The sequence below is a fragment of the Leucoraja erinacea genome, chromosome 3, assembly GCF_028641065.1.
Source record: "Leucoraja erinacea ecotype New England chromosome 3, Leri_hhj_1, whole genome shotgun sequence".
NCBI lineage: Eukaryota > Metazoa > Chordata > Chondrichthyes > Rajiformes > Rajidae > Leucoraja > Leucoraja erinaceus.
This window is the reverse complement of record NC_073379.1, coordinates 80,367,718-80,389,723: the sequence shown is the minus strand read 5'-3', so window position 1 is coordinate 80,389,723 and position 22,006 is coordinate 80,367,718. Positions and strand designations below refer to the sequence as shown.

General features: G+C 40.9%; 1 protein-coding gene across 1 annotated transcript in view; it reads left to right on the top strand.

Moving 5' to 3' along the window:
• Positions 1 to 12,017, top strand: part of ostf1 (osteoclast stimulating factor 1) — a 55,313-nt gene extending 43,296 nt beyond the window's left edge. The window contains exon 10 of the mRNA XM_055630965.1: positions 9,970 to 12,017. Coding sequence (XP_055486940.1) covers positions 9,970 to 10,028 — 59 coding nt within the window. The 3' untranslated portion in view covers positions 10,029 to 12,017. The remainder of the gene's footprint in view (positions 1 to 9,969) is intronic.
• Positions 12,018 to 22,006: the final 9,989 nt, after the last annotated feature.

The following is a 22,006-nucleotide window of genomic DNA, read 5'->3' as shown; positions in this document are numbered from 1 at the left end:
TAAAGGACTTCGGTTAGGCTGCATTTTGAGTATCGTGTTCCGTTCTGGTTACAGGAAGGATGTGGATGCTTTGGAAAGGATGCAGAGGGTGCTTACCAGAATGATGCCTGGGTTGGGGATATTTGGTACAGGGATAAGTTGGACACACTTGGATTGTTTTCCTCCCTGATTTTTTTCCTCAAAGAATGTTGTGTGCCTGGAACGTGCTGCCAGGGGTGTTGGTTGACCCAAAGCAACAGTAGTATTTAAGATACTTCTGGATAGACATACGGATATGCAGGGAATGGAGGCATGTGGATTATGTGCGGGCAGATAAGAGTTGGTCTTGGCATCATGTTTGAAATTGCGGGTGAAAGAGCTGCTTCTGTGTCCTGTGTTTTATGCATTATTTCTAGAGCTTGCCAGTGCTTTTTGAAAATCCAAAGAGACTCTTGCTCTTATGTGCTGTAGAATGCTTCATGAACATTCCCATCTCTATTTCGCTTTGGAAGTGTAATGCAATGATTAGGTTCTAAAATCTTATGCAAACTCAGATCATGTATCCATTGTAATTACTTTTTCATTTCCTTCCACATCTATTTATCCTGCTTTACATACCAATGTTGTACTTTTATTTGTATAGTTCCATGTTATCACTTATTCTTGCCATCTGATTTTGTAACTTTAATTTATTTTTCTTCTCTGCATTTCCCTTTAATACCTTTTGCACCACTTTTGTTTTGAAGAAGGGTCTCGACCCGAAACATCACCCATCCTTTTTCTCCAGCAGTGTTGCCTGATCCGCTGAGTTACTCCAGCATTTTGTGTCTATCTTTGGTGTGTACCAGCATCGGCAGTTCCTTTCTACACATTTGTTTCTTTGTTAAGTGTCTCACTACTCACCAATTTCTCTCACTTTTCCCTTTGAGAGGATTTTCGTACATTTTGAGTCAACCTTTTTGCTGTGATTCAATTGCAATAGTTATGCCCGTCCTTTTGATTCACAAAGATGGATTTATTCCTATTCAATTCTGTTTAATTCCTGCTGATCTAATTTGATTCTTTAATTTGCAGTTTCCATTTCAGTTCATGTGAAGTTCTCCCTTCCCCTCGACTGAGAAATCGTATAAATATGCCAAGAAGTGAAACCTTCAGTCCACAGTTGCACTATGAGTTCCAACAAGGGTCATACATTTCAACTCCTTCCCACCCAAAGCTTTGTTTCATGGTGTGTGTAACTGTGACATCAGGGGGATCATGGTATGGTTCAGCATGTCTAACCTGAGACCTAAAAACAAAATCAAGGCATGAACTGGAGTTTTTGTCATTAAATGACCCCTATTCTAACTTTCACCCACTTAAGTACTTCTCTTGTTCCTCATTGCCACCCTGTAAATCGATACCACTGTCCTCGTACATATCCCTCGGATACATTATTGACTTGCTCCTCTTGTACTGCTTTTTGTTCTCTCTGGATAGCATCTAGTTTTACCCTACTTCTTGGCTTTACCTTTTCCTATCCTGCACCTGTTACTGTTGGTTGTATGACGGCATTCACTGGTGTGCCTTTGTCCACACTAACTACAGGGTGTGGTGACTTGTTACTCAACCTCCAAATATTTTCTGGACCAATGAGTGCTTTCTGACTCGGCAAATGTGCTGCCCTAGAGATACTAAGGATGTTCGATTGTTCACATTTCCCCATGTGCGCACATCTGAAGGTTTTCTGTGAAATGTATTTTTCGTTGAGAATCCACTAACGTAGGATAAGGAAATTAACATATTTCACACCAATTACCGTCTTCAAACAGATTGTTGCCTCAGCATCAAATAATCCTATACAGCTCCTGGTATTGAAATTATATTTCTTAACAGAGAAGTATAGAAATTTTAATTTTATTTTCAGCATCCTGGTGTGGACGATTTCTGTACAGCTCGTCATCCACCTATCTCTCCCGGCTCAGTTATTGTTGTACCTCACACATTCATAATGCCAAACACGGGGAGATTCACTATGGTATCACTGTCCTGTCATGTTACTTGGAGTACAACCCCATCCATTGAATCTTTGTTTCCCAAAGGTTTAATTGCAAAAGCTGTTCTAGATAAAATCAAATCACATTGGTATTATTTAATATTTTAGAGTAATTTAGCAGAAATATAGTGATGGAATGGCCCGTGACTGGAAATGTAACATTTTGTGCTCTGTTACTGTGACGTTGCTCACTGCAGAAGTAGATTATTTGCCCATTCTAAACTGGCTTGCACCATTCTTCCATGTTTTGTGGCATATGAAATAATAAGCTGCAATTCTAGAAATGCTGTGACTGCTTAGAAAATGCATGATGGATGCATGAAAAAAGAAAGATTAGTTTCTCAAAGCTACTTATTTTCATGAAAATTGATTTTTTTAAAAAATAATAATTCTGTTTATAACATAGGAATTGCTCAAATATGTTTCTTTTGGGATTAAAACTGTTTGGTGACTCAATATGACCCAAAATGCATGAACTTCACTGACCAGCATTATTGGGTTTCTCTAATAAACGTTACATTGAAATACATTTTGTTGGTTTCAGCGCTGAGTTCCCTTTTGACGTGTTACAAGTTCTTGCGAACGTCAGCATGAAGCCCAGTAAATGTGATCCCTGCAGCTTGCTCTTAAAGGGGCACCCACAAGCAGTACTCTTCCAGCTACGGGGCAATGTCACTGCAGAAGGGATCTGCAGTAAAAGGGGTGTGTTCCTTGCATGAGTGAGTGTAACCTGGGCATGTTGCAGAACAGCATGTTCTCTGCGCAAGAGGTGAAGGCAGTAGGGATTGGGTGTGAAGTGGAATGGAGACTCACCTGGTCTGTTAACTCAGGATTCCCATATTGACATGAATGCAGCACATGAGAAAGATTGCAATGCAGGCTAATCCCATTGCATATACTGTAGTCTCCATCAATGTGGAGTTGGGCTGACCTCCATTAGGCAAGCTGCCAGGAATCAGGCGAGGAAGCCTTGATCTTGATCTCCATAGGCAAAGGAGACAAAACGTATGTAATGTATTTGAGATCAGGAGACACTGCTGTGGAGTAAAACTGCAGGTTGAGTTTGGGTTGACCCACTAAAGAGCATGGTTTTGGGGGGAAATTATTAGTAAAATCAGTAATTTTATCTCATTTTTTTAAAATTAGTACTTTGTATATAATATCAGGTTGTTTTTTGAATGAAAATAAATTCTAAAGTAAATGTAATTTCTGATGAAAAATTAAGAGATGTATTTCTCATGTGGTATTACTGCATCCAGAAGTGTGTGGAGAAAAGTTCTATGGTGTTCAACATATTTTTCCTCCAACCTGCAACAGATATACAGCTCTGCTTTGTCTTGACATTTTAGTTAAAGCTTATTCTCATTCTTTTAATTGTATTTATTTAACAATTTTTATTTAAACTGAAACTAAGTTGTTGGCACTTCGTAAAAAAAAAAGTAAAGATTTTCCGATATTTCTGGTCTAATTCAGTTCACCCATGAGCCAGGACTGAAGAAGCTTTGATCACCTAAAACAATTCTTTTGGATTTTTTAGATACCAGGATGTCCAAAATGCCTGCGATTTTGGTCTCATTATTATCGATTCTCAATATATTATACATGGAACAGTATAGCACAGGAACAGGCCCTTTGGCTCATAATGTCTATGCTGAACATAATGCCAAGTCCAACTAATCTCATCTGCTTGCATGTGATTCATTTCCCTCCATTCCTTGCATATCGATATAAATTCCAGGTTTATGTACACCTAATTTTAATGCCAATATTATATTTAACCTCAAATACACCTGGACCATTTCCGATACTTCCCTACCATTCCTTGACCTCACTATCTCCATTGCAGGTGATAGACTTCTGACCGACATACACTATAAACCCACTGACTCCCATGGCTATCTGGACTAAACTTCTTCCCACCCTGCTTCCTGTAAGGACTTCATCCCCTACTCCCAATTCCTCCGTCTACGCCGCATCTGCTCCACGGATGAGGCGTTCCACACCAGGACATCTGAAATGTCCTCATTATTCAGGGAACGGGGGTTCCCCTCCTCCACCATAAATGAGGCTCGCACCAGGGTCTCTTCCATATCCCGCAACACTGCTCTCTCTCCCCATCCCCCCGCACTCGCAACAAGGGCCGAGTCCCCCTAGTCCTCACCTTTCACCCCACCAGCCGTCACATACAAAAAGTAATCCTCCGTCAGTTTCGCCACCTCCAACGTGACCCCACCACTCGCCACATCTTCCCATCTCCCCCCATATCTGCCTTCCGCAAAAGACCGCTCCCTCCATAACTCCCTTGTCAATTCTTCCCTTCCCTCTCGTACCACCCCCTCCCCGGGCACTTTCCCTTGCAACCGCAAGAGATGCAACACTTGTCCCTTTACCTCCCCCCTCGACTCCGTTCAAGGACCCAAGCAATCGTTCCAGGTGCGACAGAGGTTTACCTGCATCTCTTCCAACCTCATCTATTGCGTCCGCTGCTCTAGATGTCAGCAGATCTATATCGGTGAGACCAAGCGGAGGTTGGGCGATCGTTTCGCCGAACACCTCCGCTCGGTCCGCAATAACCAAGCTGACCTCCCGGTGGCTCAGCACTTCAACTCCCCCTCCCACTCCGTCTCCGACCTCTCTGTCCTGGGTCTCCTCCATGGCCACAGCGAGCAGCACCGGAAATTGGAGGAACAGCACCTCATATTCCGTTTGGGGAGTCTGCATCCTGGGGGCATGAACATCGAATTCTCCCAATTTTGTTAGTCCTTGCTGTCTCCTCCCCTTCCTCAGTCCCCCTGCTGTCTCCTCCCATCCCCCAGCCTTCGGGCTCCTCCTCCTTTTTCCTTTCTTGTCCCCGCCCCCGATCAGTCTGAAGAAGAGTTTCGGCCCGAAACGTTGCCTATTTCCTTCACTCCATAGATGCTGCTGCACCCGCTGAGTTTCTCCAGCTTTTTTGTGTACCTTATATTTAACCTCCCTGTCTTGGATTTTCATTAATCCGGATGTGACAGATATTAACTATCACCAATTTTTGTCATAGTCTCTGAGAGTTTTGGTGATCATCCATACTAATCTGGTTCTAATGTGGTTATTTCATAGTATTTCTCCTGCAACATTTAACTGCTGGTTATTTTACTACATAGTGCTATTGGTTATGTTTATAATATCAACTACTAGTTATTTATATAGTGCCCTCGATGTGGCACAATGTCTCGAAGTTTCACAGGAGTATCAGCGAATGCACTTTTAAAGTGAGCAACATGAAGAAATAGGGTAGATGACTAAAAGCTTAAAGGAGAAAAGGGGTAAAGGGACAAGTAAGGCTTGGAGAGGAAATTGCAGAGCTTAAGATCTTGACACAAATACCAATGGCAGCATAATTAAATGTATAGCTGATCAGAAAGTCCATATTAGGGTTGGTACGGACATAATGGTTATAGAGTTGAAAGGTATTAGAGTGATCTATAAATTGGAGAAATGTATCCAGGGAAGTGTTTGAAATCAAGAAATAAATTTTTAAAGATCAAGGCATTGAAAGATACAGTGTCGAACCAGGCCCTTCAGCCTACTGAGTCTAGGCTGATCATCGATCACCCATTCACACTAGTTCTATGTTATTCCAACTTTTGAATCCAGTACCGACACACTAGGGGCAGTTTGTCTATAAACTTGTACGTCTTTGGAGTGTGGGAGGAAACCAGAGCACCCGGAGAAAACCCATGCGGTCACAGGGAGAACGTGCAAACTCCGTACAGACAGCACCCGTAATCAGCATTGAACCCGGGTCTCAGGCGCTGTAAGGCAGCAACTCTACTGCTGCGCCACTATGCCGCCCATTGTCAAGTTCACACAAAATAGACCATGGGAGGCTGGCTACTGGAATAGTCTAAAGTAATAAAGTTTCAACACCAGATGGGGCAATGTAGAAGTGGAGCTCAGTCATGCTACCAACGTGAGGATTGTTATCTTGAAAATTATTCAGATAAGTGGCATAAAATTTACTTAGAGGTCAGTTGTAGTGCCAAACACAGTCAGATTTAGGCTTAGACTGTTTTTAACAAGAGGATTGTAGTATGTAACTGGGACCTAGGATATTGTCTCTGGTTTTCTCAATGTTTTGACTGGAGTCAATATTTGATGCCATTTGAGCAGTTTGACACTTTGAAGAGAGGGGAATTGAGAGAGATAATGGCAAAATTGTTGACATGCTTGTGGAAACTGGCATTATGTTTGGATGCTGGTGAATACAGAATAGATGGTGGCAGCACAGAGGTGCAGCTGATAGAGTTGCTGTCTCACAATGCTAGAGACCTGCACATTCTCCCTGTGATCGTATGGATTTCCTCTGCATGCTCTGGTTTCCTCCCATATCCCAAAGACATGCACTTTTATAGGTCACTGAATTTCCCCGAGTGTGTAGGGAGTGGATGTGAAAGTGGGGATAGCATAGAACTAGTATGAACGGGTGATCAGCATGGACTTGGTGAGGAGAAGGGACTGTTCTCTACTGTATCTCTAAACTAAGCTAAAAGATACAGGAAGAACTGCGTCCAGTGTAGTCCCCATCCAGCTGAAGGAAGTGCTCAAGGAAAGTGGTTCCCTCAACCCTCTCAATACCTGCAGACGGGTAGAGATGGAATAATCTACCTTCATCAAAATAACTTTGAAAGAGCACTTTGATATTCTGGGAGGGCTGGAAATCTTATTGGAAAGACTCCAATGAGTAGATTGAAGAAAGGTTAGCATAAAATTATCAACATTCAAAGAGCTGAGAGCTCCAGTAATAATAATTAGCGATGTGCTGGTTTACAGGGACAGCACTATGAGAAGACTGGCAATAATGGCCGAGGAAAATGTCACGATGACCAACAATTCGTAGTAATTTTGCCCAACATTTCACTTGGTTTTGCCATTGTCAATTTCACACAAGATTTTTTTTTAAAAAGGCTTCTATCAAAGAAGAATGCAGCATTTTATTTTATCCTAATAAATCCATCTGCACATAAAATAATTTGAATGTGGTGCCAAACTACTCAATTCAAGTATAAACATGTGTGATTCTGTAAATATTTGCAAATTAGTTATTTAATTTAATGGGTATGAGATTTAATAACCACTTTGGCTCCTATCATTTCCTCCTCCAGTTGTTTGTCATCCCACACTTTACAAGGTGGTAGCTTTTATCTGGAGCCTTCAAAGTTGAGAACTATTTGTAGCGTTGTTACAAAACCTACCATCAGCAGCGCTACAGAACTCCCACTGCCTGTGCGAGTATGAAAATGACCATAGCTTTTTAAATACTGAAGATATGAAAGTGAATTAGGTATCAAATTAAAGTTCTTTTAATGCATTATCTGATGGGATAAATTACAGGCTTGATTTTTAAAAATCTCAACATTTTGTAACATTCCTACTATTTGTAGAGTTGCAATTAACTATCACCGTTTATAAGGAGCAAAGAATTGTCAACATGGTAACTTCATAACTTTAGCCATTAATTGCAAACTGATTTTGGATAAATGGCATTTATAAAATGTATTTCAAATGTTTGAAAAATAGTGTTGCAGTTAACTATCACAGTTTATAAGGAGCAAAGAATAGTCAACATGGAAAGCTCATAACTTTAACCATGTATTACAAACTGATTTTAGTTAAATTTCATTTGTACGGTATATGTCAATTATTTGAAAAAATAATTAATTTAAAGTACCTGACAGATAATGAGAACCCTGCTAATCAGAAAACTATCCTTTAATTGTTTGGAATGCTAGCTAAACTAAGGGTTTTTGGTTTGTCGGGTCACTCCATAATGCGCCTCGGGGCTTTGGTTTAGTTAAGTTTGGCAGAGCAGTGATTATGTGTGGTAGGTCTCTGCCAAAGAGAGAAGGGATGTGAGGGTATTTAGAATATAGAACAGTACAGCACAAGAACAGGCCCTTCGGCCCACAATATCTGTGCCAAACATGATGCCAAAACCATCACTTTTCTACCTGCATCTAGTATATATCCAATCTCTGCATATCCATGTCCATATTCAAAATTCTCATAACCCGGCTTCCTGACCAATAGACCCCAATCAGTGAGCATAGGGGACAGATTATCCACTACAATAATCCTCAACACAGGGACTCTACAAGATGTGTTCTCAGCCCCCTTCTTTACTCCTTGTACACCCACAACTGTGGAGCCATGTACAAACCAAATTAAATTTTCAAATTTGCAGGCAACACCACCATTGTGGGCCAGATATCCAATAAGATGAGACAGAGTATAGGAAGGAGATCGAGAACATGGTGTCAAGACAACAACCTTTCTCTCAATGTCAGCAAGACAAAGGAGATAGTGATTGACTTCAGGAAGCGAAGCGGTACACATACCCCAGTTAGCATTGATGGTACCGAAGTAGAGATTCCTAGGAGTCAATATTGCCAACAACTTTTCCTGGACCACCCATATTGAAGTGATGACCAAGAAAGCACACCACCACCTGTACTTCCAATAGACAATAGGTGCAGGAGTAGGCCATTCGGCCCTTCGAGCCAGCACCGCCATTCAATATGATCATGGCTGATCATCCACAATCAGTACCCCGTTCCTGCCTTCTCCCCATATCCCCTGACCACTATCTTTAAGAGCCCTATCTAGCTCTCTCTAGAAAATATCCAGATAACTGGCCTCCACTGCCCTCTGAGGCGGAGAATTCCACAGACTCACAACTCTCTGTGAGAAAAAGTGTTTCCTCGTCTCCGTTCTAAATGGTTTACCCCTTATTCTTAAACTATGGCCCCTGGTTCTGGACTCCCCCAACATCGGGAACATGTTTCCTGCCTCTAGCATGTCCAAACCCTTAACACTCTTATATGTTTCAATGAGATACCCTCTCATCCGTCGAAACTCCAGCATGTACAAGCCCAGCTGCCCCATTCTCGCAGCATATGACAGTCCCGCTATCCCGGGAATTAACCTTGTAAACCTACGCTGCACTCCCTCAATGTCCTTCCTCAAATTACGGGACCAAAACTGCACACAATACTCCAGGTGTGGTCTCACTAGGGCCCTGTACAACTGCAGAAGGACCTCTTTGCTCCTATACTCCTCTTGTTATAAAGGCCAACATGCCATTCGCTTTCTTCACTGCCTGCTGAACCTGCATGCTTACTTTCATAGACTGACACATTACTTTCTTAGAAGGCTTAGGAAGTTTGGTATGTTCCCTACAACTCACAATAACTTCTACAGATGCATCATAGAAAGCATTTTATCAGGATGCATTGCTGCTTGGTTTGGGAACAGCTCCATCCAAGACATCAAAAAATTGCCACGAATTGTGGATGCAGCCAAAACCATCACACAAACCAACCTCCTTTCTATTGACTCCATTTATACCTCGGCAAGGCCAGCTACATAATCAAGGACGAGCCACACTCTGGCCACTCCTTCTCCCCCCACTCCCATCAGGCAAAAGGTATAGAAGTGTGAAACACACACCACCAGATTCAGGGACAGTTTCTTTCCAGCTGTTATCAGGCAACTGAATCATCCTACCACAACCAGAGAGCAGTGCTGAACTACCATCTACTTCTTTGGTGACCCTCAGACTATCCTTGATCGGACTTTGCTGGATTCACCTTGCACGAAACGTTATTCCCTTATCGTGTACCTATACACAGTAAATTACTTGAATGTAATCATGTATTGTCTTTCTGCTGACTAGATAGCACGCGACAAAAAGCTTTTCACTGTGCCTCGGAACACATGACAATAATAATCTAAAAATTAAACAACCACCAACCCTGGCACCACGTTGCTGGTACTCGCCACCCTGTGTATATAAAACAAAAAAGTTGTTTCGCAAATCTCCTTTAAACTTAATCCATTTTTTAGTTATTTATATGTTGCCTTTATTAGAACATTTAAACTACCTACAAACTTGTAACTTAAAGCACTTCTCCTTTCAGGTATCATAATGGCTGCAGGTAATGCAGAGGAATATCTTGACGATGAGGACTCTGATTAGAACACATCCAAAGTTGGAGCGTCAAACGTATCAATATTCCATTGGTTTGTATGTTGAGTATGTTTTGCTTGCAGTTTTATGATAACAATGGGGGGCCAAAGTTCATGAAATTCAGGACAGAAATACATGATTATCATGGAATGGTCATACTTTTGTGTTGATCATCAGATTTCGATTTAGGCAACCATTCGGATTTTTTCTCAACGCTCACTACCCCTACCCTACACCCCCAACCGAATATAAATGAGTTTGTATTGCAAGTTTTTTTAATTGGAAGAATTGGATTGAGAGCAATTGAATTAATTTTAAACATATAACATATGGATTTAAAGCAAACTTTTGTAACAAAATTGACATACTCAATTAATTTTATTGTCGAATGCTTTTTAAAATAATATATGCAACCTGACAATCAAATAAATGTGTTTAAAAATCAGTTACTGTACTTTTTTCTCTGCAAATTTCCATGCAGGCTAATGTACATATTTAATGCATTATGCTATAAAATGTTTGTTTGTCTAATCAGCACAAGGCACAAACCATAAGTTATTTTCTCCTACATAACCGTAATGCTCCAACCTTAGCTGCAAAAAACTTGGATATAACTATTCGTTGTAAAATAACAAAAGCAGTTTAATGGATAATTTAAAGTATCTTGGGATAACATTGGAATTAAATTTTCATACACAACCTACTTCCAACAGCTGCCATAATTCTGCTGTATTCTATATATCCTATAAAGAATTGCCTTGTGACTACAAGTATGAACTTAATGTATGAAATACATATTTGTGGGGCTTCTTAATTTACTACTGATTGCCATATAAAGCTGATGCAAACAAAATGTTTTTATGCTACTGTGCCTTCTGAAAGTGGTGGACTGGCTGCTGAGATGATTTAGTGAAGAGTATTATAGCATATTACATGCTCCTTCTCGCATTGAAACTATCATTACACTGTATCGTTGCATACTTCCACCAAGTATTTTGATTCTGAAAAAATCTCATTAGGAATAAGTAAAAAAACAATTTAACTTGATATGTGGCACTTTTTTGGTTTTTCACAAGTCATCATTACCATTATATTGCTATTTTTTCCACAGTCATTGTTAAAAAGATATAAATGTAAATATTTTTGAATACCCATATTTGGACTCGTAAAAATCAGTTGAAATATAAAATGAGCCATTACATTTGCTTATGGTTTGAATACTGTACTTTTACCTCATGATCATGTTCAATATACATTATTGAAAAATTGTACTAAGACTATATGATTATTCTCCTCTTGCCTTGCTTTGGAACAAGGAGAAGCCCCAGTGGTAGATAAAATATGATTAGATGGTTTTGCCCAATTTCCAATATGTTGAATATGTAGGCACTTGCCAGCATTGGAAAGAGAACAATGACACCACATGATTAGACCAACACTCTGACAGATTATATGCTTGGCCTCGTTCAATAAAATAAATTTAAAACTGGAATAATGGAAAAACCTCCGATATCTTGATAAATAAAACTATACATCTGCCTTACACTGAAGTGTCCTGGCTGTTATTATCGCTCAGATCAGTGTGTATCTTGTCATTTGGTCACCAAAGCGCATTTGTTACTTTTTATCTCTTTTAATTAGTTTCATCTGTTATGTGTTGCAATCGTAAATATAGAAACTTAAAGAATTACAAATCTGATCTCTGACAAAAGTTAAACTTCCAAAAATGTCTTATTCAGTGTTTTTCTAATTATTACGCTTGTATCCAGTGAAAATTGTGCATTGTAATTTTAAATATTAGATGTCAACATACCCTTTCTACAAATGTAAGATTTTAAGCCCTAAATGACCTTTGCCGGTATTGAATATCTGGTCAATGATCGGTCGCGTAAAAACTTTAAAGTGCAATTTTGAATATTTTGCAACATAATTTAAGAATTGTGATGTCAGTTCCTCATTCTTTAGTTCTGTACTTGGAATAAATTTTGAAGAAAATAACATTGGAGTTTTATTTATAACACAATGTACAGCTGAACCATGAAATGTTTCTTTCCTTCAGATCACTACATCCATCAATGACATTTAGAAATTATTTCATCTTTGTAAAGAACTTGTGATATGTAAGCAGGATTAGGCATGTTTCCTGCTCTGCCATTACGTGAGATCATGACTAATCTTTTACTTCAGTGCACTATAGAAAATAGACATTAGGTGCAGGAGTAGACCACTCACTGTGATCATGGCTGATCATCCACCATCAGGGGCTTTGCCCCTTTCCCTGAATTCCCTTAATATGTAAAAACCTATGGATCCCAATTTTCAATATGTTTGATCACAAAACCTCCATATATGGAGAAACTCAGCGGGTGCAGCAGCATCTATGGAGCGAAGGAAATAGGCAACGTTTCGGGCCGGTTTCGGCCCGAAACATTGCCTATTTCCTTCACTCCATAGATGCTGCTGCACCCGCTGAGTTTCTCCAGCTTTTTTGTGTACCTTCGATTTTCCTGCATCTGCAGTTCCTTCTTAAACACTCCAGATATTACAGTTCAATATTGTGCATCCTAATTTTGGTCACTATATTTTTTCTATGGCGCCTCAATGGTACAGTGGTGGTTTATTTGTCACATATTCAAATGCACAGTTAATTGTTTTAAACATATATTACACATGCTGGTGCTGCCATGTTTTGGCACCATTATTCAAAGTCCAATGCGTGCATGCTTGATGTACTGGAGCACGTCCCACAAACCAACGTTCCTCTCCTATCCTCACCCTTGCCAAAAGTCTGCTGAAAGTCCAAATACACCATATCAATTGGCCCAGTTTGTCCATTTTGCTGGTAACGGAAATACTTCAAAAGAAAATTATCCTACTTGCTTTATTAATATCATGATGATTTGGCTAAATCTTATTATTTCCAAGTGGCTTGTTGTAATTTCCTTGATGAATTCCAGCAATTTCCCCACTTTTGATGTCAAGTTAACTGGTCTATAGTTCTCTGTTTTTATTTCTCTCTCTCCCCTTTATTAATTAGCAGGATGATATTTGCAACATTGCAATCTGCAATAATGGTACCAGACGCCTCCTTCTAATTTCTAGAATGCAGGTTATTGAGTCCTGGAATTTTTTTCATTCCCTTTAATCTCTCCAATGCAGATGTTTTAATTGATATTCAACAAGCCCTTCTCTGTATTTAAGCTCCACTATTTCTTGAAGGTGTTCGGTGTTTCTGTTTGAAAATGAATGGAAAATATTGCTTATTCATTTCCCAATATGAGTTCCCCTGCCTCCATCAGTGAAGAAGTTAAGGATCCAGTTGTGAAGGGATGCACAGAGATACAGTTGGTAATAGGTTTGGAGTGGTTGATAGTGTTGAATGTGGAGCTACAGCCTGTCATATGTGTTTTTATTATCCAGGTATTTATGAATAGGGAAATCATTCATCGCAAAAGCTAAGCTTCCTGGCCCTGATGTGCTTGATCTTGACTGTAGTTAATATTATTATTTTGGTCAAAGTCTCCATGTGTTTTGCCACAAATCGTTTCTTGATTTTATTGTATTTAATAAGGTATCCACAAGATCCTAAACAGATTGGGGATGGAAACTACTGTGCTGACAAACCAAAGCTCTTGATTACATGACGGAACAGCTTGGGTTATTATTTCCTGCTTGGGATCAGGAGTAAAAGGTCATTTAATTAATTGGAAACAGGCAGTTTAGTGACAAATATCAACATGTGTCTTATGTGGCTGAAAAACGTACTGCTTGTTATGACTATATATCGTGTTGAAAATGTCATGTGGGATTAATGACAAACCAGTGATAAGTGTCATTGTCTTTCCAAACTAGTCCAGTATCATTTGCTTTATTGTGTTTGGTGGCTGGAAAGGAATTAACAGGAATTTCAACTGATGCTGGAAAATAACCATATAGGATATGGTTCCACATATGTTTCCACACCATAGACAGAAGTTGAGAAAGAACTGGGTATGGCTATCAATTAATGAGTGTTCAAGCCATATAAAGCTGGACGGAGGCAGATGAACTTGCACGGAGTGGCTACAGGCATGTGGCAAACACAACAATTCATGTCCACTTTGTGTCGATTCAAAGGTACTGCTTCTTGAACCTTGAATCATGATCTCACAGGGGTTTTTGAACTGTGTTTTACTGGAGAATAGGGAGATGTTAGAATTGAGGTTTATCCTACAAGCATGGCTTGCCACACTGTTGTTTTGTCCCTTAACTCACAGCAGAGCTCGCACCTGGTGGCAATGGATGAGCTGTTGGGGCTCCTGCTAACTTTATCTGTGAAAATAACTAGGGTGGGTGTTTGGTCTGTGGCAGACCACAACCTTGGTGCCACATCTGCTGGGACCTGGGGTGAGTGGGGGTGTGCTGCAGGGGTGTAGGGAACAGCTGCAGGTGTGGGTGTCCTGTTAGAGAGAGAGAGAGAGAGAGAGAGAGAGAGAGAGAGGAGAGAGAGAGAGAGAGAGAGAGAGAGAGAGAGAGAGAGAGAGAGAGAGAGAGAGAGGGAGAGGATGAGCAGCTGTGACCAGAAATCAGGGGAGATAGCTAGTGGGAGGGCGAGGTGTGGTTAGTGGGTTGGGAGCTAGAGTGAGTTGGGAGAGAGAGAGAGAGAGTACAGAGTTTATGGAGGGGGTGGGAGAAACATTGAGTGAGTCTGCGAAGGAAGGAAAGGAGAGAAATTGATCTGTGACAGGGAGGGACATCAGGGGAAGAGGGGCTGAGGGCAATTGTTGGGTAAGAATGTGGATGTTAACATCTACAGTATCTACTTTGATTGTGGAGTTCTTGTAATATGAGCAAAATTCGGACATTTGGCCAATCTACTCCGCTTGCATGTACCCTGTTACCCCAACACCAACGTTTTATTACAAAGTTTATTCCACGGTTTCATTTTCAGGTGATCCAAGGATTTCTTATCCTATTCCTGTCAACTGGCATTGTCTGAAGATTTACATTCTAATGGCATCCTCACAATCCAAAATATATCTTAAATGGAACTATCTTCATGTTTAAATGCAGAAAGTTGCTAAAAGAGCTAACGATTGATAGAATTAGTGTGATTAATCATGATTAAGTCAATCAAACACAGATAGACAAGCAGTGGACAGAGTCACCAGAAACAGAACTGAAAAAGTCCATGGTGGTCAAATATAAGATGAACATTGAGAAGGCATGGACCAATATAGACAATAGGTGCAGGTGTAGGCCATTCGGCCCTTTGAGCCAGCACCGTCATTCAATGTGATCATGGCTGATCATCCACAATCAGTGCCCCTAATCAGTACTCCTGTTTTTGGAACGAGTTGTTGAAAACTTTGTCGTAAAAACTCAAACCAGGTGATAAAGGCTATCACAAGTAACGGGATGAATAGCAAAGCTGGTAATCACAGCAACAAGTTAAAGTTCTCCCTTATGTAACAGAGAACAGTATTAAATGTATAGCTAGATGTTCAGAAGTTTATTCAAATCTGCTCTACTGATTGAACCATGAGGAAAATCCATTACAAGATAGGATGACTAGACCAGGGGGAATATCTGAGCTGAAGCCACATTTTGAGTCATTATCACCTGTGTTTGGATTATTTAGCTCAAAAGAAATTCTGGAAAATGAAAAAAACAAAAGACCTAAAAGCAGCCTCAGCCTGGCTGCTGGGTGTCCATTTGTACAAATATACATGAATCTTCTTGCATTTTTTCCAAATAATTTGTTTTTATATTGTTTAACTGACAACTCTTTGGAAGTAACATGATATGCAAGCGTTAATTATTTAATTTATCTTAGACTTTAGGGCCTCCAGAGTTAATTGCAACATAAATTAGAACCATTTAACTTGCAATGAGTCTGGCAAGACCACGTGCTCCACAGCTGCCTGTGACACACATTAGCAAGAAAAACGGAAGTGAGCATTAATTGGCAGGAAGCAGATGTTCACCTGCTATAAATACAACACTTATAATGGGAAGCAGTTAAGATGTACATACCAGTAAAAATGCTGGATGATTCATTGTATTGTATTTCTTTAAGTGCTTTAGAGATTCTTGCAAGGTCTAACCACATGCATTACTCTGTTTTTAGTGGTGTGTTAAATATGGGACCTCATCTAACTGACATCTGTTTTTCATTGAAACCTTTAATAGAGTGCAAGCTGTCATCCAGGATTGGTCTTGCACACTCTGCATATCAGAGAACTTTATGGGTCTTTAAATGTTAGGCTGCAGAATAAACAGGCAAAATGTCATGAAACAGGTTTCATGAAGCAGATTTAAGGTCCAAGTAATACAGAAACGTGTGCTGTGCAGGTGATTCTCATTTATGTGTGTAACCATTTTTCTTTCAACTACTTATGCATTTACCGTGATGATACACAGCATGAATTTCGAGCAAACCATAATTCTGTAACAAAGCATGTTTTATGTATGAAAGTTAAATGATAACAAGAATGATTTAACTGTTTGGAACAGATAATTATTAGGATTTAAATATTAACATTATTGTAAAGCAGTAAGATCTGTTTCTTAATTATGGGTGGCAATTACAAAGTTGTGTTTTATAATGTCAAGAATTGCATATCACATGTATTTATTTTTCTGCATTTAGGTGATTTTTGCCTATTTCAAACATAAATTGTGGCAGCGTTGAATTAAACAGCCATTGCACCTGTACGACCTCATTCAAAAAGTTACCTAATTAGCTCCCTAACCTTGCTTGCTCCCCTTTGTGCAATTTCCTTTTAAGTTTTGCTTTTGTACACCATGTTCCCGATCACAAGAGCTCACTGTGTAAAAAATGTTTCCTTATGCCACCTTTTCCTGATTTTGTAAACCTCTTCCAAGCCTTCTCTGGCATGTGAAAACATCTGGGGTTTTTAATCATTTCCTCGCATGAGCATCTTTTGATTCCTAGTATTCTGATAAATCTTTCCTGCACCCTCACCTGGCCTTTATCCTTCGTATTTAATTCATTGTGTGCAGGATTCAACACAGACTTAAACGTGGGCTTAGCAGAGATGAGGTTTTGCATAACTATCTTGATTTTGTCAGCTGCCCCACTGTTTATAAAGTTCAGAATTTTGCATAACCTTTCAAAGCCTTCTCAATTTCTCCTGTCATCTGTATGGTTCCAATGAAAGGTCATCAACCAGAAACATTAACTCTGTTTTTCTCTCTCCACAAATGTTGAATACATGCCGAGTGCCTCCGATTTTTGTTTTGTTTATGTAGTACTGGTCCATCACTGATTTTCCAGCAACTGGTAGTCTGGCTCCTTTTTTTAACCTGGCCAAAATTACAAGAGCGTACTTGAAATCTCCCTGGAAAGCCCCCTGAAAATGTGGCGGCCAGGCCGGGTGAGGCGACCAATCCTAATCTCATTGGGACTTCCGCTGTGATCGGCGGGTCGAATTTTCCCCTGCAGGTGCAGCTCTGGAACTCAGGCTAGACCATAGCCGGCAGGTCCATTCCCATTGCCGACTTCCGTGGCCGACTTGCAGGCTGTTATCTCGAACCCCCCTGAGGGCTCGATTACTGTTGGTCCGGCAAAATGGATAATCCAGCATGGTTCTGTAACCAAGGGTGCGGGAGAACCAGTGGTGGACCTATACAGAGTAGTTCAATCGTTAAGTTACCCAATCAGAAATGTGGAAGCCTGGAATAACAATTGACCTGATTGTTAAATCCCCGATGGTAGTTGGAACTTGAATGTAATTAATAATTCAGAATTCACGAAAATTATAAGCCTTAGCTAAGATGACATTTGAAAACTACCAAAGGTAGAAAGAAATGCTGGAGAAACTCGGAGGGTGAGGCAGCATCTATGGAGCGAAGGAATAGGTGACGTTACGGGTCGAGACCCTTCTTCAGATCACAAAACAACCCGATTGGTGCTCAAAAGCACTTTTGGCATCCTTCAGGAGAGGAATTCCGTCTTCCGGAGTTAGTTTAGCCTAAGTGCAACACCAGAACCGCCCTTGTGATTGACACTTTAAAATGCCTTCAGAAATGACCAAAGGACACAGGACATTTATTGTCACATACACCAATTGGTGTAGTGAAATTTGAGTTGCCATTGCAGCACACAGATAATATAAAAACAACATTATAAAATTTAACATTAAATATAAAAAACATCCTCCCACAGCGGGATTAACGTTTCCCACTGTGAGGGAAGGCAGCAAAGTTCAGTCCACTTCCTCATTGTTCACCAGCGGTCGGAGCCCATTGAGGCCTCCGCAGTCGCCACTATGGCGGCCCGATGTTTCAGGCCCTCTCGTCAGAATGATGGAACTCCGGCGTCGGAAGAGCGCTCTCAGCGGCTTGGAATTCTGAAACTGCCGCTTGCTACCGGAGACCGCGGCTCCCGAAGTCTACAAGCCGTGCTGGGCGGAGCTCCAACACTGGCAATCTCGGCAAAAGATCCCAGGCTCTGCGGTGTTTACAGTCAGCACCGTATATAGGCAGTTTTAAGGCTTTTGATAAAATCCTCATGATATTATTCATGCTTTGTTTCATTATCATCTGCCGATCCTGGAGCCACAGTCGTTATACTGGCATGTCCCTGTGTAGATTAACCATATTAACCCATGCCTATATAATCTCCACTACACATATTATGCATGCCACACATTCCACCATATAATCCAGTCCGGCCGCCGGGTGACCCGAGTCCGATTGCCTCGCCAGCTGCCTCAACGCTCCGGCCGCTGCCACTACAGTCCCCGCTTTCGCCCGCAATGCCGGCAAGACCGGTACCTTCTCCTGTTCAATCTCCAGTGAAGGAAGAAGACGGGTACTACCGTACACATGCAGGACGTGTTTGCAAGCTGAACCCGAGATTTGGAAAATTCACCAGCTATGTCTGTGTACGACTTGCTTTATTTTACGCACTAGCACTAGCACAATGTATCAGTAAAGTGCACTCGCCCTATATTGGTGCTTTACAATATATTCTGCCAACTGTTTTTTAATTATGCATTGCTTCTTCAAGAGGAAGGATGTAGATTAACCATATTAATCCATGCCTGTATAATCTCCACTACACATGTTATGCATGCCACACATTCCACCATATAATCCAGTCCGGGTTTTGGGCGTCATGAATACTGTACTCGTGACAACCTGTCATAATGCTACGGCAGTTAGTACGTAAGCTGATGTATAAGCACAGCTGTGTATAGCAGTCTCTCTTTATGATCTTAATAAAAGTTCCATTCTAGACTTTGTAAAGAATCTCTTACAAACACCCTCCATTTGGATGTCTGCCTGCCTTCTAACACGGGGAGACTGGTGCACGGACAGCCACCACGCGGTCCTTAGCGGAGAGAGATCCAGGTCCCACAGCAGTGACTCCACGATGGTTAGGGGTCTCTCGCTGCTGCAACCTAAGACCGTAAAGATCACCAGACATAGGGACAGAATTAGGCTATGTGACCCATCAAGTCTGCTCTGCCATTCGACCATGGCTGTTCTATATTTCCCTCTCAACCCCATTCTCCTGCCTTCTCCCTGTAAACTTTGACCCCCTTACTAATCAAGAACCTATCAAATATCTGCTTTAAGATACATAATGTTGTGTCCTCTGCAATCATCAATGGCAATGAATTCCATTGATTCACCACCCTCTGGCTAAGGAAATTCTTCCTCATTCCATTCTAAAAGTACATCCTTTTATTCTGATGCTATGCCACTACCAGAAACATCCTCTCCACATTCACTCCATCCAGACCTTTCATTATTCGGTAAGTTTCAATGAGATCCCCCTCATCCCTTCTAAAGTCCAGCGAGTATAGGCCCAGAGCCACCTTGAACCTTCTCAGTTAATCGTGGTGTTCCACCTGCTGGCCAGCCACCATCCTCCACCTGTTTACCGTTGAGGATGTCTTCTTGGTTCACACTTAGTCTGGAAACTTCAAACTTCCTATTGACATGCTCACCATTGTTGACGCTGCCAGGGCCATAGTTTGGCTCTCAGGATCTTAAGCACATGCAAGCTTCTCCAGCACGACAAGATGGCGACCCTCGGAGTTTATGTACATCATCACAAGTAGACAAGTAAGAAGATATATTTTATAATGTGGCTATCTTTGGCAGTATATATGTCATCCTTTAGTATCCTGAGTACATCTAAAGTAGTCCATTGAAGTGGAGCTGAATTTGTGGAGACTATTATTAAGGACTGGAAGAATATTTCATTCTCATTCAACTCCATCTGACAATTCTACTTCCTTGGAGTGAGTAGATTGTTTTATTTTTGTCCCCAACTTCAAAAGATTTTTTCAGACCAATAACAGACCTAGTTCTATAAGTGCATCTTATAATAAATTTCCCACCACTCCCCTGACCAGCTTCCTTCTGCCATCTGCATCAATCCATAGATGAACAATGAGGAGAAACAGTTTCCCAGAATGCAAGACATTTCCTGACAGCCACTGTTGGTAACCCTAGAAAAAAAAGCAAAGTATTTCCTCTGGTAGCTTAGACTTATTATTGTCTGGGAAGTCCAGCATTTAATGCCAATTCTTGATTCTCCTTCAGAAGGCAGCACAGTGATGCAGAGGTAGAGCTGCCGTACTGCGCAGGGACCTGGGTTCTATCCTGACTATGGGTGTTGTCTGTACGGAGTTTTTCGCTCTCTTCGTGACTGCGTGAATGAATGAATGAATGAATACATTATTGTCACATGTGACAAGTCACAGTGAAATTCATCTCTGGCTGCTTCAATTTCCTCCCACTCTTCAAACACGTGCAGGTTTGTAGGTTAATTGGCTTTGGTAAAAATTGTAAATTGTCCCTAGTGTGTAGGGTAATGCTAGTGTACAGGGTGACCACTGGTTGGTGCGGACTCAGTGGACCGAAGGGCCTGTTTCCACGCTGTGTCTCTAAAAAAAAGACACAAAATGCTGGAGTAACGCAGGTGAGGCAGCATCTCTGGAGAACACGGAGAGATGACTTTTCTGGTGGGGAGCCTTCTTCAGCCCAATTAGTCATTAGTTGGTTAGTGGTTATCGCAATTATTTGTATTCCCTTGCACCTGCTTCCCATTTACTTCTTGACGGTGGAAGCCACAGATTTAGGTGATGCTGTCACAGTAGACTGGGTGAGTAATGACAGTACATTTCCTAAATGGTATACACTGCAGCCTCTGTGCACTGGTAGTGGAGGGAAAGAAAGTTTACAGTAACAAGTCTCATTCTATGGATTCAGCTGGAGTGAATTATCTCACAAGAAACCAGTTTGCATTTGTGGTTAAGACAGGTGTTATGCAAGGAATTCTAACAATTCTGAATGTATACGCTAAAAATATCCTTTCTTACCTAGCTGGAAGGGTTTTTTAGAAATAATAATTAATTTTAAAATGGCCAAGTTGCTCAAATAGACAATGTTTAGCCATGCAAGATCCAAATGTAAGTTGCCTGAAGAACTGGGATCCAGTTTTGATCGTCTTGCTGTTAGAATAACTGCATTTAACTGCATGTCTAGAGTTAGCCAGTAGGTGGCATATGTGGACTGGCACCGCTAGGAGATAAGCTCTCTTATTTCCAGTCCAACCAAGTATAACTTTTCCTGCTAATTTAAGTTTTCTGTTAATTTTTTTTGTCTTCGTCTCTTGAAGAGGGGCATGAAACCTTGACATCATTTAGTATGAGCTGATAAATAACAAGTAATATGTCAGAAGTAGCGGCCCGACCCAAATTCTTGCCTATCCATGTTCTTCAGAGATGTTGCCTGACTCGTTGAGTTACACCAGCACTTTGTGTTCTACACAAGATTCCAGCATCTGTTGTTCCTTGTGTCTTCAAATAATATGTCCTAACTGGCAGACAAAACGTAAGTTTCACCATTTGCCCTTAACTTTCAATATCACTAAGTACTCAGGGCCAGCGTTAAGCTGATTGGACCGATTGCTCCCAATTGGGCCCTGTGACTAAAGGGGGCCCCGCTCTAGAGTAATCCAAAGT